The sequence below is a fragment of the Diuraphis noxia genome, unplaced genomic scaffold (genome assembly GCF_037042655.1).
Source record: "Diuraphis noxia isolate RWA-SAM2 unplaced genomic scaffold, SU_Dnox_SAM2 contig0003, whole genome shotgun sequence".
NCBI classification, from domain to species: Eukaryota; Metazoa; Arthropoda; class Insecta; order Hemiptera; family Aphididae; genus Diuraphis; species Diuraphis noxia.
Window position 1 is genome coordinate 81,450,214 of NW_028301713.1, and position 16,777 is coordinate 81,466,990.

A 16,777-nucleotide genomic window follows, 5' to 3' on the forward strand; every position below is an offset into this window, starting at 1 on the left:
TTGAGCAAAAAGAACGCCCAATGATGGAATATGTTACTGTTCACTTTTGGCATTCGTATTATTCCATATCCTTGAAATATAAGAAATGAAATAAAATATTGTAATTATTTTTCTACTTTTCAGAATCCTTGTCACAAGCATATTTGTATTGATGAAGTTATATTTCTAACAAATAAATACATAACTAAAAATCATTATTACATAAATTAAAACTTTAATGTATTTTATAACATTATATCAGTAGGTATATGAATATTATCATTTCAACTTGAATTAAAATTAATCATAATTGCATAATACTCAATCTGATTAAGAACTGACTAATTATTATGTTTTTAATAATGCACCAAATATAATAGGATCGCAGGTACCTTACTGTAGTATAGTGTCTATTCTATTATTCAAATAGTTAGCACAATATTATACTTTCTTGTAAGATTGTTGATATCACTTCGTATTTTCACACCGAGATATTCATCACTATTTTATGTACCTACCTATATTATTTAAATTATTATTACGGCATAATTTGCTCTGTCTTATACTAAAAAGATGAAAACGTATTATCGTATTGTTGACATAGATGACGTTTAAGTTTCACCCCCCTAACCCCTAATAAACAGTTTAAGTTTTTTTCTTTATTCGAAATAAATAAACTTTACCTTAGGGCCGCAATAGCTAGGTTTACGTGGTTATATATAGTGTAGAATATATATAAATTAATTTTATTAAACAATTCAACTTAATCTAAATATTTTGAAAATTGTACTCAGTATAGAAAATTACAGTGACCGTCTATAGCCAAAAACAATAGTGAGAAACTGGGTTTTTATAGTCTATATTATGATTAATATTTTTTGAAAAAAAAAACAACTAAATAATAAAGTTAGAGTAAAATTTGTTATTTTTGATTTAAATATCAAATTAGGACTTGAAACTGAAACATTTTACATTATTACAAAAAAAAAGTTGCAATTATTCGTATGTCAATATTCTTAAATAGTTGAACAACTTATAATAAGAACTGTGTTACTTTTATTAATATTTTATTTTATTCTTGGGAGATACATTACTCGTGTAATGGAGTAAAAAAAAAAAGTTTTTTTGCGCAGAAAAAAAAAATTTATAGATACTAAACTAAAGTAGAAAGGGTAATAGTTATTTACGGTTCTGTTATTGATCAAACTGCATGTGAACCAAATCAAATGAACGCAAACAAGCAGTCTTTTTTTTATTCAAATTAAGGATAACCACTGAGACTGAGTATAGGTTATGTTAATATGAATAAAATTTAATAAATAAATAATAATTATGCCAAGTAAACGTGAGAAATCATTGATTCCTACCGAAGAATTAACAAAAAATATAAATGAGCTTAAAAAGAAGATTCAACTTTCTGGTAAGTAAAATATATCATTCAATTAATAACAATTATTATTAATAATAATTGTTATCTAGATGCCTAACAACTTTTATATCATTATTTCTTAATGAATTTATGAATTAATGAATTATTTGTATTCTTTTGGAAACATTTGGAATAATTACAATAATTGTTATCAGCAATAAATAAATTAAATATAAAAAAAACTAACCCAATATCTAACAATATCTATAATAACATGAACAACTTACAACATATACCTAATGTATGTATAAAAATATATAAAACTGTGAAATATAAATATAAATAATTTTTAAATAAAAACCAAAACCATTACATAGAACAACAAATCCACAGTTACAGTTATCGTTATGTGTGGTTAACCACTATCTGTGCAATCTTGTTTTCAAAATATAAAATAAATTGAAAAACGCACTATATATGTTCGATATACAATTTTATCATCAAATGAACTACATAGGCAGTTAACTGCATGTTATTAACTACTGATAAACCACGAATATATCAATAAAATAAATTAACTTTCATTATGAAAAAACTAATAATAATAATGTACTATAAGGAGATGTTTTATATTAAAATTTAAAATGGCATCATTTACATTTTAGAGGGACAAAAAAAAGCGCAGTACGAAGAATGCGAGGAAGAAAAGAAAAAAAACAACGAGAAGATTCAAATATTGAAACGTGACATCAAAGAAATGTACCAAATCAAAAGACAAGAATCCACGGTAAGTATTAAACTCATCCTAATTCAAAACTGCAATGCTGTAATTCCCTGAAAAGCCTTGAAATAGGAATGCGACTTTGCATAAAATATAAATTTAAAAAATATATATTCATATATATTATAATAAGACCAGGTTTAAGTATACATATACAGAAAAAAACGGACTCTAACCTATTAGTTATTTCACAACGCACTTTTATTATTTATTGTGCGTAGTAGAACTAATGTGATAACGGTTTAAACATTTTAAGCGTTTTAATTATATATATATCAATTAAATCAATACAAACATTTTATTGTCAGATAATATTCACCGTAGTAAACCTAGGTATACCTAATCTATATTAGACTAATAATATTAGTCCTATAAAGGTCAAAGTGTGGGCATCGTAGTACAATTTAGTGACGACGCTATAATTCATCGATAATACTTTATTTGCTGATCTTCGATATCTTTATTAATTGACACTATTTAACACAAATAATGTATGAATTTCAAAACTTAACATGTAAGTTAGGTATGTAAATGTAATCATCATACAAAATGTATATATATGTAAAAATAATTTAAAAAGAGTAAGTACCTTAATACCTATATGAAAAAAAATGCAAACATACTTGTTTACCTATATTTTACCTATATAAGCGTCTAGCTATATAGCTAGACGCTAGTAGTTCCCTACTGGGAATATTTTAAAACTATTGTTAATTTAATGCCACGCATATTAAAGACATTGTTAAAAAGCAAAAAACAAAAAATTATTGAAGACGTTTTACAATCATTTTGTTACAACCAAGATGCATACGACTTTAATTTGATAATTAATATAAATTTTGTAACATCTATGCATTAACATGTATTTAAAATATATTAATAATGTATTGTAAACCTACACATATAAGGGACTTATGTGATGACATATAATGTTGATTTTTTTTTCTATTTAAGTTATGCTATTTTAGAATGAAGACACTAAAAATATATTAAAATTTAAAATAATCTTTTTGATTTGGTTTTAGAATTTTGATCTTGCCCGGGTGGGATTTTATCCTTCGGGCGTGCTTGATTATGATACACATCTACTATAGTCTATATAAGTTATAATGATCTTAGTGATATTAAAACTATATCTCTACTCATAAGTCATATCTCTTATAATTTATGATAATATATTATGTATAGTTTTGGTATAAAATAAAAAATCATGTAGGTATTCTAAAATACTAAATATAGTTTCAATATTGCTTTAAATAATTTTTATAAATAAATATATATTTACAGTGTGTAGACGCGTTACCGGATGCAAAACCACACGAAAAGATCATTGTTTTGAAGAGAAAAAAATATCACGAAGCAATAGATATTTTGGATATGAAATTGATAGACATGAAGAAAAAAACAGATCTAATTAGACATGATATCAAACAGGTAGGCAGAGCATAATAACCAGTTGTAACCCAGATCTGTTTTATGAGTTTCTTGACTGTGGTGTTATAGAAAAGGATCAAGTTGAACGACTTGTTCGGGAGATGGAGTGACGTGCGGTCAAAGGTTGTGTCTACTGTAGATCAGGATTCAAATACAACCAAGGTATTGCAAAATATTCTTAATTTTCATATCTAAATTAGTCGTGTTGAATTACTGCTTAGACGCTGTCAGCGCTTGAAAATCGATCACATCAAATCGAGATGAGCCGAATGGAAGCGTCACACGTGACACGCAAATATAGATCCATTAGAAATCGACTTTTGGAAGACTCTGTAGTATTCGATTCCACGTTGAACAAATTAGAAAAAACAATAAAGACACAACAACGCGAAATTCAGCGACTAGAAGTAATGATTATGCATTTTATTTGCAGTCAATAATATTATGTACATATTTTAAAATTTATTTTGTTAAGAAAATCTACGAAGAAGCCATTAAATCAAGGGACAAGACCAAATTAGTACTGCAGAAAAAAGAAACTAATGCAGCTAATATTGCGAAATTTCGCATGAAACAAGTTGAACAAATCAGGTGAGTTGAAAATGTTGAAATCTATAGGTAATGATTAAGCTCAACCGAGGATTATTTAATGCATACATGTCTATAATATCTATAATATAATACAGAGCTCAAGTAGAAGAACGAAAAACGGAGCTAGAAAAATTGGAACGAAAAATATTTCCACCGGGACAGAGAGCCACACACCAGGATTCAATTCCTAGTTCTTCGGAAGAACAGCGGTTGGGAGATAATGGATCATCTGATAGTCAAGAAATTACTGACATGCCATATTTCAAACTGAAACAAGTCACTGGTAATGATTGTGTGAATAAGACTGTCAGAAAAAAGTGGTATGAACAACGGAGTTGGGTGGACGACCGGGGCGTGTGTCTTTCATTTTGAAAGCAATGATAAATCGTTTCATTGAAAAATGTATTCCTAGTTGGGATTGGTAACCAAAAAAAGATGATCAAAGTATTCGTAAAATAAAAGTTTTTAATATTTACTTTTGTTTAAAAAAAATTAAGACAAACATCTTAAAGTACTAATATGTTTGTAATACTGATGAAGTACACATCAATATTAAATTTTAAATTAGAATAGTCTTTATTTTGTTCGAACTATAAAAATTATGTTCAATAATAGTTGTATAAGCTATCTATTATGTATTTTTACAAACAATTGATTTTACTTAACGCCTTATAGGCTCGATTGATAGCGAAGACGTACGTAGAAAGTTTGTATCACAAAAAGAAACTAAAGATAGATTAACTACTTTGAAAACTAACACTGAGAGTCAAAAAAAAGACCTCCAAATCAAATGCCAGCAGCTTAATGAAGAATTTGAACAATGTCGATTTTCCGATGCTCAAGACAAAGAACAGTAAAAATATCAAAAATATTGATTTTTATTTTTATTCACTTTTTAAACCATATACCTATAATTATTTAGTGTAAAATTATGACAAAATGGGCTGCGAAATTAAAATTACTTATATTTATTTTGGTTTCCAATCACACAAATACTAATTAAATATTTATTTTGAAAATGTAACTGTAGGTACTTAGAGACATTTCTATATACGATTTTTTTTTTAACTCAGTAATTAGGTCATAATTTTATTCGATTTCTATAGCGTTTAGAAATAAATTATGATATTCTAATGCATTTTTTTTAACAAGTTGACTGAATAAATGCACTACGCACAATAGTTTTTGGATACACGCAGCATTATATAGATATATAAGCGTTGTTTAGGGTCATAATAATATTATTATGAACCACCTTAGTTCAAAATATACCTTAACATAGTTGACTTAAAATTAAATTTTTCCATTGAATATGAATTATTGTTTATACAGAAATGATGAAGAAACCGAAAATCTTAAGTTTAAAATTATTGAAGAGACGGATAGACTCGAGCGTCTACAAAAAGACAGGTCCGAATTGTCAAATCAAATTGACTCGACGCTTTTTAGACTGTACGGCATGTGCTTGACATTAAAAGAAGCAGACAGCTCACCTGTGCCAGACAAATGTCCAAGTATTGATAAAGCCGACTGGTTAATATGCCTATTACAAACAAAATATGAAAATGTAATAAGAAGTTGTGTAACTACAGATAAAGACCAACGCAATGTCAACGGAGGGATTAAAAACAACGTACGTACATTTTGAATTAGAGCTATAAAAATCAAGAGTAAGGTAGGTACTGTAATAATATTAAAAAAATATTATTCTGTTTGGCATTAGGACGTAGCAGTACTGTGGTCGTTGGACGACAATGTGGTGGAATCGGCGAACAAGGAAGAAGAAGAAAAACCTGTTCCCAATAGATATCTAATCAAGAAACAAGCACAGATCATGGTTGACTCTAAGAGTAAAAAAAAGGGGGTTAAAACACCAAAAGGAGCAACACAAAAGACTTGACCAACTACCTGCTCGATTTTTGAATAGGTATATATAGAAACAATAATATATTTAACGGATTTATTGACTTTAAGCATTTACGCGTATTTACAGCTAATTACATATTATAAACTGTGTTGCAGCATTTGTTGATCACGAAAATTATCAATAAATTATTGAAATAAGTGTAATGGGTACTAATAAAGTAATAAAAGTCACTGACAGCATTTTCGTCAATATCATTCAATACAATTCATTATAAAAGTAATAATTTCATAGCAATAACTTGCAAAATAAAATTCACCTTTATATGTACGCACAGAAAGCAATATGGATATAATGATTTATTATCCGATAATTAATATAATACGTCCTTAATCATTGATTAAATTATAGCATTATTATACGATATAAGTCCATTCTTAATATACATTGTACGTCATCTATACGATTATCACCGTTGAGGAATAAGGGTTAGAAAAATTGTGTCACTATGGATTTTCTAGAATTTGACAGGGTTATGAAAAAATGTCTAGAAAAAGAAATAAAACATCATATTAAGACATATTTAATTAGATGTCAATAAAAAATTAAAAACATTCCTAAATAATGGTATTAAGTAATAATAATATGTATTTGCATTGAATATATTTAAGATAATATTAAACATTCGACATACAATGTAGCTGGCACTCGACGCCATAAGCCTAACATTTTTAATGATAATTAAATTTAAAAGACAATTAGTGTATAATATTCATGTATAGTAACTCCAAGGCGTGGATTTAAATGCGAATGTATTTTTATTTTTTAACTCTAAAAAAATGTTTTCCAAATACAAAATTCGTCACATCAATCATGATCATACAATTATCGGTCAAATATTTTTCTTAAGCATTATCAGAAGAAAACTGTTTTGCGAGTTTTCAAATTGTTCTATAATCGCGATAAAATGTTGAAATAATTAACTGGACACTTTAATCATTACATTTTAACGTTAATAATATGTGCGTGTCATCGAAGATTGTAGATAATATTTAAAGCGAATGGATAGGTATAATATGTGTCATCGAAGATTGTAGATAATATTTAAAGCGAATGGATAGGTATAATATGTATATCATAGATTACTATACGTAATATGCATGTATTTATTCTAAATAAAATTTTAAAGTCATACATTTATTTTTGAAGACTATTTTAAAGGCATTAAATCTGCGCTTTAGTATTATTAACAAGTGATGGAAGTATGTATTAAAATTTATAAAATTATAAATGTAAATTGCATTTATTGTTTTACATTATTAACATAGATAATCTTTTCATATATGATTTTTGATTATTAATAAATAATTTTCGTATACTCGGCGTACATTTTCTTCTTCTATTTTAGCATGATAATATTATGAATATTGAACACGAATTATTATCTACTAATATAATATGTTTTAAGTGAATCCACTGGGATACAAATTAAATGTCTAAATGAATACGTTAAAATGTATACAAAACAATGATTTGCTTAATGATCCGTAACTATCCGTAAAGATACTCATCAAATAAATATTAATACCGGAAATGCCACTGTTGATACTGATAGCTGTTATATCTACTACAATCAGTTGATTATTAAAATGTTTAACAGATGGATAGTTATAAGTTATGAATACCTACAACTTAAAATTATAACATCGGTAGACAATTAAATTTGAATTAATGCCTTCGTTGTATTCAGTGGAAATATTTTAATTCTAATGCAAATTCAAATAACCATATTACACATATATAATGTTATTATATAATACCTATTTAATGGAAAGTAATATACATGTAAATTGGAGGAAACTGGTGAAGATAATGTAAGCATACACTATACAGTAAAAGCTTGCCAAATATCAAATTCAGAAAAATTAAACGGCTTCAAGTGTTTTGGAAAAAAAACAGGTGTATAATTATAGGTGTCTACTGATTTATATCGCCTTAATATTTTTTTATGTTTTTTTTTTGTCTATATAATATCATAATATTTATGGTTATGAAAATTTGAATTTATTGTATGACGTGTTTAAATTTGACTTTACTCACTCGCCCTGCCACATATTTCTACGGGGACCCTTTTAGTGTACCTCAGGCTCTTTACAATACAGCTCTATTGGTTGATATGATCATAACATAGATAAAACGTCAAATTATTTCCTTTTACATTCGAAGTATGATCGAACATAATTAGGTTACAGTTATAAAATAGTAGAATTTTATCAAAAAATCTAAGTAACAGTCGAAAAAATAATAAACGATTTATGTAATCAGTATAATGCACAATGTTTAGTTTACCTATTTATTTTTTATCCGTGAGAAAAATAAACTAAAGAGTAAAGCTATAAATTTTTTTATTTATTTATTTTTTTTTTGTTTTGAGATTTGAATATTAATGATAGAACAAATATATCCTGTTTCTCTTGATACAAAACCTTGGATGTTTTTAAATGCTAATGAATAAATTATGCCTATTATACACAGCATTTCTATGGCCTAATAATATCTGGCCTAAGTCCAATCGGATGGACAAATAGCGTTTTATTGTAATAACCAATAGGTAACATTTATTTCACATTGCAGTTGAAGTTAACATCGTTTTCGATTTGGCGAAAATCGTATGATTTTGATTTTTCTCTCCGCAATATTGTGTTATGCACTTTTAAAAACGTAACAATCCATAATCTAAAAATATTTTATAGATCTTAAGCTTAACCCGATTTGACGTTAAGGCGCACATATATATATATACGTCGGAACTTATAGTATGCATGAAATATTTTGCACGCCTGTAAACGTAAAATATATTATAAGATTTTCAACTATGCGTATATCCAACGACCTGCAACGGTGCATTAAATATACGAACCTATATGGATACAAAGTCGTATAAGTATTGAATATTTGAACGTGTGAGCGATTAGGTGATTCACGGCCGTAGACATTCCAATGGCGGGGAGTTCCGACTTTCCGAAACCCCTAAATTATCTTAGTAATTATTTTTGTTCTATTGGTATGATTTTTTTCCCATTTAACATCTTTCCGACCGCTCCACACACGCTCACACCGGTAAAAATTAGGCTCCAGGACACGGCCATGAAGTAATTAGTCTTTGGGAATATCAAAAATTACCATTAACTGGCTAAAACCAGAAAATTACTTTAATTCGCATTCAACCGTGCAACACGACGTCGCGCGTATAACATATTCGATATTCATAATAAAAAAAAAGACATAATACATCGCGTGATGACTACACACAGGTAAAAATATATGTTACGTATATTATTATTATTATTACGATAAAAAATATGTGATATATAGAAAAATCGGAAATAATACAACAACTTACAAACAGTGACGTGGCGAATAGTGTTTTCTGCAGAGGCAATTTTTAGATTTTTGCAGAGGGGATTTTTAAAAATTTTTAGGAAGTGAGTAGTGAGTATTAAGAATTGTGCGTAGGTATTTACATGCGAATATACATGGGGTGGGTCCTCTACATGGGGCTTGCCTCGGGAATATTTCCTGTTCGCCTGCCACTATAGCTGTTTCCAAAGTTCCAAAACAAACTCACTATAAAAGTTACTTTCATCGATGCTGAAAACGTGAAAAAATCAGCACACTGGCCGGACTGCAGGCCATCGAAAAGCTAACGTCCACTTTCATTATTATACAATTTAATCTACACGTCGTAGGAGCATTTTTTGTTCTTTTTTCATCCGTAAAAAGTTCTTATAGAGATTTATTGTATGATATAGATAAAGTCCCTCATGTGTGATATAGTTACAAAATTACAATCGACCAAGCACTCGGGAAAGTTCTGTATGAAAATAAATTTTTGACCGAATTTGAAGAAAATTATTTGGGTCAAAACGTCCCCGAGGAGACATTTTTACAACGGTAAAAGTTTTTTACAATAAAACAATATAAGATAAAAAAAGGAGCTAAGTAGGTACCTATATTAAATAACGTGTTCTCCGTGGATCTACTTGACTCAGTGTCGGTCTGGTACTTAAAGGGCCCCGGATGCATTTCTTCAGAAGGGCTCCCAAACAAGTTATTAAATAAAAATGATAAAAAACGCTTATAAGTAGTGAAATATTATATTTTTAGTAATATCGGGGCCCCTCGACACAAATACGGCCGGGGGCCCCGAATGCGTTCGCGACCTAGCGGCCATGGCCAGGCCGACACTGACTTGACTAGTTAAAAAAAAACTTGAACACAGATTAGGTACAAGCTACCTATAACCTCACCTGTGAATAATTGAATTAAGATGAACAATGGTTATGAGTTTATGACTATACTAGTAAATGGAACAGAAAGAAAACCCGAACCGAATATACTGCAGGCAGTCCTTAAATTATTTTGCATTAGTTTAATTAAAGGAACCTATATCTAATAATTAATTATAGAATCAAATTACAAAATACAAAAAACTGATATGTACCTAATTAATAATAATATTATATTATATCGTTAAACTTAAAAATTAGATTCATCGGTGTACTAATAATTAATTTGTTGTGAGAAGAATTTTTCTCAAGACGAATATTTAGTGAGTATAGGTATTTATCTACTTACCTATAAAATAGGTCATTATTAGGAAGTTATCTATACCTTTGTTCAAATCAAATACTTACGTTTTTACCTTTTATGCTTCAATTGTAAACAATACATAGGTATAGCAATTAATTTATATATGTATTAAGATAATTTTCTTAATTCATATTTAAAATTACATTGAATAATATTAAAATAATATAAATATTATTGTATTGAAATTTACTCGGACGGCAGTCTGTTTATAGGTTAGATATAATTGACCATAACGATATTTTTTAGGAGAGTTCGAATTTAATCCAGCCCTATGTTATATTTTTATACTATATATTATACAAATATATATAAAGCTATAAATCAAGTCTTAACGCTTCGCAATCATCATAATAATGTACTCGGAAAGTATAGCAACATCTTATGTAATTACCATGCGCCCAACGTTGAAAATTTAGGATAATATATTAATATATTATAAAAATGTGCAATCGCAACTACCAACGGAATTTCAAACATTTCAATTATTATTATTATTATTATTGTTATAAACTTGATAATTATTAAAGCTTCGACAAATGATTTCAGCCTATACGTTAACTTAACAACTACAACTACAACAACAAGAAATAATTATTAATTCCGCCAAGCTATATACATTATATCCTTATTATATAAAAATATGATTACATTTATATTTGGAATGATTTACAATAATTTATTGAATGAAACAATTCAGAACAGATCGCTTCACTGATGTTCTCTTCATTGAGAGCTTGTTGTGACGTAGTAGCCAATGGCGTATAGAAAGACTCGTTAGCGCCCCTGTCAAACCTAGGAAAATGCGCCTTTTTAGTGATTAAAAAATTGACGAAAATACGGAATGATATTTTTTAACATTTATTTTTTATACATATACAGGGTGCAGCAGAAAGACCAAAAAAAAAAAAAAAATTATGCCAATTCATTGTATGACAATTTTTTTAATTATTATATGATGAATAAATAATTTGAGAAATATACTCATGTCAGAAAATTCTCAAAAATCATATTTTTTAAAAAGTTATTGCGTTCCAAATTAATTTAACCAAAAAATATTGAGTTTTAAAAAAATTCTAAAAAATCAACTACTTGATTTAGATAAATCTTTTTACCATCAAAATTGTTCTTATAATCAGATTCATAAATAGGCTATTTTGAATTAACAAACATTTTTTTTATTAAATTAATTTTTTTTATTTTCCGTACTAAAAAATAAAACATAAAAAAATGTATTATACATGTAGTTCTAGGTTCAATTAATGAACAAAAATAATAATGTGAAAAAAAGTTAGTCCAAATGTCAGTTCTATCAATTACACCTTGTATATAATTAAAGGTAATACAACATTATTTAATTATAAGTTATTATTACAATGTAAATTTCGAACTTTAAAAATGTTCTTTTCTTGCTTTAAGGCTAGAGAATTCATCGATGATCTCGTCATATGAAATTTGTCTAGCAAATTCATGTTCTATATGGATAAAATTGCCATGCTTGTTGGTCTCTCTTGTACAATAGTTTATCTTGAGTAATTTTTTATTAGTTTAAATTTACTAAAACTTCTTTCACAACTAGCAGTTGTTACTGCAGGAATACCGTGAGAAATATAATTCTTAACGCTATTTCTGTGTTAGGATAAATATCTTGTAAGTTTTGTTTATGAATAAATTTTAATAAATCAATCGGTGCAGCCATCTTGACATTGGCCATCAATGCAGAAGCCTGGTGTTTAAAACATTCAATTGCAGCGCAAAGCTCGAATCCATTGAGGTACTTGTCGTATTTGATTACTACTATATAGTCACTAGTAGCTATTATTATTGTTATGTAGGGTTGTAAAGGATTTTGCGTACTTCGGCTTATACAGAGCAGTTGATCACTAGATGAATGCTCTAATATATAGCTGTGAGAAATTCGTCGCAAATATTACATACAGGTGTCGGGTCTTAGACCGACGAGGAAGGAGGAGTGGGTTAAATGGGAGTGGCCTATTCCTGCTCGAGTGATGATTAGTTAGTTCCCTATATACTCTTTTGATGTCGAGGAGAGGGGGGTATTTCGATTGTTTTATGTTCTTTTTTAAATCTACCGAGTTTGTTTGAGTCATTCAAGTCCAACCAGCAGCTTTATTCTACCGTCATTTGTATCGGAAGTTTCAAATGAAATGGTCACTATTAATTTTTTTACAAAATCATTTTATAGCTTTAGACCAACAACAGGTGTAGTATCCTACACCGGGATCACCGAATTACGGGTACAATAAAGAGGAGCACAACATACGCAATATCTCGTATAATACACACCGTAGCACATTATTTCGAATTAATTTTTAATATACGATTTTCGATACTCATATCAAAGCTCCTCGCTCAGCACAGATGTCAACTGCGACACATTGTATAACTGTGCAGTAGAATAACTATAGACATTACGTATTAATACTTCACTGCATATATATATATATATACCTACGGCTATGGCACGCATTAAGAATAGGTACACTCGATCTGAAAACGCGTAGATAGAACATTTGCAATATTACATCTGTACGATTTTATGGTATTATATTGTATTACTTAAATGTAGTACGTACCTACAAAGGTTTACTCACACGATCAGACATAAAATTAAACTTTATTCGCAAATCACATTTCTGGACTTCTCCATCTATATATGTCTCATTTATAGGTGTATCACATTAGGCAGCTGTATCGAATGATGATGAGCTGGTGGCTATTACCACCACCGTCGCCGCCGTACTATCGGATCCACGTGAGACGAGAAGTGCATCACTGTATCTAATATTAATAGATTAACCTACCTGTAACAAAATGATGACTGGCAAACGGGTACCTATATATAGGTAGGTAGGCACCGTGTAGGAAGCACAAATGTAAGATATAAATTCGCAGAAGGTGCACACACGCTACACGCATAATAATAATAATATATTAATCGTATATTGCACTGGACAAGTCTACAAACTACATATATAGACACATATTAAAATATGTACCAGGTAGGTACCAGGTACCTAGGTATATACTAAGATAAAGAGTTCTCAATTAAATTTAAGGCACGGATTCACTTTGGTATTTATTCGAAACCGAGCCATATTCCCAGCCAAAATAATAATGTATCGATAATAATATAATTAAATGTATTATTATCGTAAGCCAAAGTGTAGGTAGGTCGTCCGTATAGGAACATTTATAATACAAATTGACATTTTCTGATTTTCATGTCAGCTATTGTAATTTATCTGAAAAAGTTTGAGGAATGAATTTGATTTTTTATCAATTTTTGGATTGAGTCAGTAAAATAGCCAAAACGATTTCTTAAACTAATATAAGAAACTCAAAAACACAGAGCTAATCATAATACTTATTCTTATTAGTATATTGTTTACAGTAATGATTATTATTGCACTATTACTACAGGGTTTTAATTTTTTTTTTTTATCCATATTTATATGACTTAGTTACTTTTTTAAATGAAATTCAGACATTTTAACATCGATCACTTGCTTGTTAAATTCTATTTTCTAAAGTATGCACTACGCAATATCCAGTAATATGCGTTTGATGATGTTAAACCAGTGGTGCAATTTACCGGAAATGTTGTGAGGGTAATTCACTGCAGAGGCCCTCGAGATATTATCATACATTATAACAGTCTGTAATATAATATACAGGTTATATATTTTTGGTTTTAACTTTCAATTCGTGTACAATATTGTTGTACATAATACGTACCTAACAATTATCTAACTGGATGAACATGATTTTCAATGAGGTTGATGGAGTTTTCTTGATGACATAGAGACGTCATCATTATTTTTTATTTTAGAAAACGATCTTAGCACTAACATATACAGTGATGTATTAAGTGCATGTCTAATTTATTGACCTTACTTCGGTAACAGTTACTTTGGCTGAGAAATCTTCTTCAAAATTAAAACTTGACCGTCAAGCTCGATTGGAAAAGTTCACGTTTCCGCCAAAATCAGTCTATAGAATATTAAAAATCAAAAGATAATTGGATATAGACAAAATTATTTACGATTATTCTACCATGAAAATGAAACAAGTTTAAAGTCTAAATTCAAGTAGATATAGAGGGTGATTTTTTTATCATGAACCACTCATTATTTCAAAAAGTATCAATGTTTTTGAAAATATTTTTTTACAAAGTTTCATGTTGTTAAAAAACAACGTTTTAATTAAAAAATTATGCTTTTTAATAATTTATATCCTTATATTTTTTTTTAAGTTTTTTACTTTTTTGAATGACAATCTAGAGTTTTAATCTCATATTCCAAAGCAGAATATTTTTCTAAGTATTTTAAAATAAAAAACGAATTTGGGGCTATATAGTAGTTTATTAGTTATAAGTATTTAAAGTTTAGATTGGCAGAGTACGGGGTTACCCCACAAAATGTTTTTTCACTACTCCACTTCTCTAAACTTTAAATACTTATAACTCATAAACTACTCGTCCAAAATTCGATTTTTACGTGTCAAAATACTTAGAAAAATATTCTGCTTTGGAATATGAAATTAAAACTCTAGGTTGTCATTCAAAAAGGTAAAAACTTAAAAAAAATAAGGATAAGAAATATTAAAAAAACATAATTTTTTAATAAAAACGTTTTTTTTTTTAACAATATGAAACTTTGTACAAAAATATTTTCAAAAACATTGATACTTTTTGAAATAATGAGTGGACGAGTGGTTCATGATAAAAAAATCCCCTGTATTGTTAAACGAAATGTGTTCGACTAACAATTTAGGATAGCTTTCAATTATTTTGCTCAGCAATCGCGACAATTCTACCGAATCCTTCTGCCGAAACCGCATAGTTTTGAATGCGTTTATCTAGTTATCGTAAGTCCGATTGGATAAACATTTTACAAGATCAGTATTTCGCTGATCCAATAGAGAGATCGCCGAAACGCGGATGTCGTCCTAACGATTTGGAGGTAATCCTTCAAATTATTATTGCCTAAAAGCCATAAAGTGTAGTCGGCCGAGAAAATAATATGTCACCATAACGCCGAAAGGTGCTGCACGATACATTTTCCAACCGATCGACTATAACGTAGTGGCGTAGGTATGCAATTATTGTATAGCTATTCTTGCAGCAAACCTATTAATCTCGTCTGCGCGTGTATAGATAATCCCGTCGTTTCCACATTTACAGCACTCAGAATATTATCGTAATTATCGTCCTTACGATTTTGCTTAGTTAAAAAAGTAGTAACGGACACATCACAGTCATCACTTTTTTTTTTTTATTACATTAAGGTACCCCTAGCTTACGCTATCTATACCTATAGAGATGTAGGAAAGGTAATACATTTTTGGCGTGTTAAGTGCGATAATTGAATTTTACAATTTTAAGTTGGGTGTTCAAAAGTTAAAGTTCTAATGCTTAAGCTTAAGTCTCTATATTAGCTTAAATACTCTAAAGCTTAAGTTATAAATTTATAATGTTTCTTGAGGAATTATAGGTCATGCAGCCGTCCACGTTTGAGGCGGTCTGATGTTGATGTGGTAGTGCATTGAACCTGTCGATTTGTGGATGGATTCGAAGAAGCTCACAGTCAAGAGTTTGATTTGTTCTTGAAGAGTTGGAATTTTGAGGTCTTTGTGTATATTTGAGTTCTTTACAAACCATGGAACGTTTGTTATCGTTCTTAAAATTTTGTAGTCATCATTATTGATAATATCGAATAAAAGTCTTTAGCCTACAAGTTTTCGGTGAAAAATTCACGTGGCTATGTATTTGGATTGTAGATAAAAGAAAAAAAATCATTTTATAATAATATCAAAAATCAGTCACAGCAGTGACCACAATATAAGCGACACAATGAAAATCACTAATCTATAGGTCGCATAAAATACCGGAAACGGCGGCCGATAAAATGTATTTTACGGAAGATTGGTATACCTACATGACCGCATATTGGAAGACATTGCCAAACAAATAAAAACTTAATATAAATTAATTAGGCGACAAAAAAATTATTGTTGACCTGATCATATGTAATAGAAATTTCCAAAGTCGTGACATTAAAATTTTAAATAATTCCAAACGACAAGA

The 16,777-nt window shown here is 28.9% G+C and overlaps 1 protein-coding gene and 1 long non-coding RNA gene across 2 annotated transcripts; one reads left to right on the plus strand and one right to left on the minus strand.

Annotated features, from left to right (window-relative positions):
- The first annotated feature begins 1,068 nt into the window (after positions 1-1,068).
- Positions 1,069-7,275, plus strand: LOC107169900 (Coiled-coil domain containing protein 151). The gene is made up of 11 exons (XM_015519850.2): positions 1,069-1,399; positions 2,014-2,135; positions 3,417-3,563; positions 3,633-3,725; positions 3,785-3,970; positions 4,039-4,154; positions 4,250-4,437; positions 4,830-5,007; positions 5,487-5,787; positions 5,878-6,081; positions 6,177-7,275. The coding sequence occupies exons 1-10, from the start codon at positions 1,312-1,314 to the stop codon at positions 6,052-6,054; spliced, it is 1,596 nt and encodes a 531-aa protein (XP_015375336.2). The 5' UTR covers positions 1,069-1,311; the 3' UTR covers positions 6,055-6,081; positions 6,177-7,275.
- A 6,917-nt stretch (positions 7,276-14,192) lies between these two features.
- Positions 14,193-16,776, minus strand: LOC149057862 (uncharacterized). The gene is made up of 3 exons (XR_016190866.1): positions 16,710-16,776; positions 14,428-14,682; positions 14,193-14,348 (listed from the first exon to the last, which is right to left on the minus strand). It is a non-coding gene; the product is annotated as an uncharacterized LOC149057862 (long non-coding RNA).
- Position 16,777: the final 1 nt, after the last annotated feature.

Coding starts and splice junctions, on each gene's coding strand:
- LOC107169900 (XM_015519850.2), top strand. CDS start 1,312: ATGCCAAGTAAACGTGAGAAATCATTGATTCCTACCGAAGAATTAACA. Junction 1,400..2,013: donor AAAGAAGATTCAACTTTCTG/GTAAGTAAAATA, acceptor TTTACATTTTAG/AGGGACAAAAAAAAGCGCAG. Junction 5,008..5,486: donor GATGCTCAAGACAAAGAACA/GTAAAAATATCA, acceptor TTGTTTATACAG/AAATGATGAAGAAACCGAAA.